Source organism: Dendronephthya gigantea, unplaced genomic scaffold (genome assembly GCF_004324835.1).
Source record: "Dendronephthya gigantea isolate DGI-Jeju-01 unplaced genomic scaffold, DenGig_1.0 000011F, whole genome shotgun sequence".
NCBI classification, from domain to species: Eukaryota; Metazoa; Cnidaria; class Anthozoa; order Malacalcyonacea; family Nephtheidae; genus Dendronephthya; species Dendronephthya gigantea.
The window spans coordinates 799,839-801,359 of NW_021163021.1; the positions used below are offsets into that span (position 1 = coordinate 799,839).

The 1,521-nt window shown below is 36.8% G+C and overlaps 1 protein-coding gene across 1 annotated transcript; it reads right to left on the minus strand.

Annotated features, from left to right (window-relative positions):
- Positions 1-467: 467 nt before the first annotated feature.
- Positions 468-1,159, minus strand: LOC114518592. The gene is made up of 2 exons (XM_028538610.1): positions 866-1,159; positions 468-683 (listed from the first exon to the last, which is right to left on the minus strand). Exons 1-2 carry the CDS (start codon positions 1,079-1,081, stop codon positions 468-470), a joined length of 432 nt encoding a protein of 143 aa, XP_028394411.1. The 5' UTR covers positions 1,082-1,159.
- Positions 1,160-1,521: the final 362 nt, after the last annotated feature.

Consider the following 1,521-nt stretch of genomic DNA (forward strand, 5'->3'; position numbering starts at 1 on the left):
GATAAAAAATTGAAGAATGCTGTTGCAATTTTAACCATTGTGGCCTAAGTCTGATAGCTGAACTCCTGCTATTAAAAATATGTTGGTCAGAGCTAGAATATCTCAAACGTCATTAAGAAATATGGTATACAACTTTTAATTAATTGTTCAGATTCCCCTCACCAAGCGACCTTGGAGAAGCTGGTGCAGTTTATCTATGGTGACCCACTACCACCAACAAAATCATTAACTGTTAAATTTGGCAAAAAGGAGTAAAGTTGCCAGATGTTGATTCCTGTACTGCAATCATCACACTCCCAACCGCTCACAACAATTATGAAGATTATAAGAAAGCATTCGATTCAACACTTTCCATACAAGCTACTGGATATGGAAGAATATAGAGATATGTGAATAATGATTGATAACTTGTTTTGTTTGAGATGACAATGATGTACAATGACACTGAATATTAGTGGAAATTTATATTAATTTGCTATGAAAGACAATACTTCTAAATAAATATCAACACCATGTGACTCACTGTCTCTTAATGGATCAATTTGTTCTCTTAAAAGAAAATAGGCTTCTTCAGAAATTGGAATGCTAGTAACAGGAACTTCAATGGCATTAGAGGACACATTCAAATCTTCATTATTTGGGACTGGTCCATCCCAATCAACTCCATAGTACTCATTGTCTTCCTAGAAAGTGATATTGACAGTGAAATGTTGAAAATTTGCCCCTGGTAAATGTGAGTATAGGATTAGGGCTTTTTTCCACTCATTGCAAAATGGACTAACAAGCTCGCTGCAAGTGCTTTCATCTCATTAAAATAGATAAGTTTTTGCAATGAGTGGATGAGAGCCTTATGAGTAAGACTTACCATACTCCATTGCTCATCAATTGCCCGATTACTGTGTGTCATTGAACCTTGAATCCATAATTGCAATGGTGATTTTCCTCTTTCACTACTTAGTGGTGCTCTACTATGGCCCTGAACAAATATACTCAAATTCTGGTTGATGCGTGGTAGATATGTGTAATGTAGTGCAAACAAGTGTACTTCATTTGAAGGTTCCAGAATTCCATGTTGCTCCATGTCATAAAACAAATGATAAAACACATGAACACAACCGGAAAACAAGTCACGCCAAAGCCTTTCAATGCGCTGGTTGTGAACGCTTCTCCCTGCAATATGGCTTCCTCTATTAGGACCTCTCAATGGATGGCTTAACATGTACATAGCAACATCCATGTTCTCCCCGCCTTTATCTGATCTTACCCTTGAAGGTAACCCAAATTTTTGAACAGCCTCTTGGAATAATTCCAAAACAGTGGATGCCTTATTGTTCGTTGAGCATCTCAAGAACACAATCATTCTTGTGTATCCATCGATTCCACCATGAATAACAAAGCGCCATCTAAAATCAGAAATGACATTTGAACATTAGATTAATACAGCTCAGGCATTGATCCAATAGTAGACAAAACATGAATAACCCAGTACAACATCAATTACCTTGTGAATCTAAACATTGG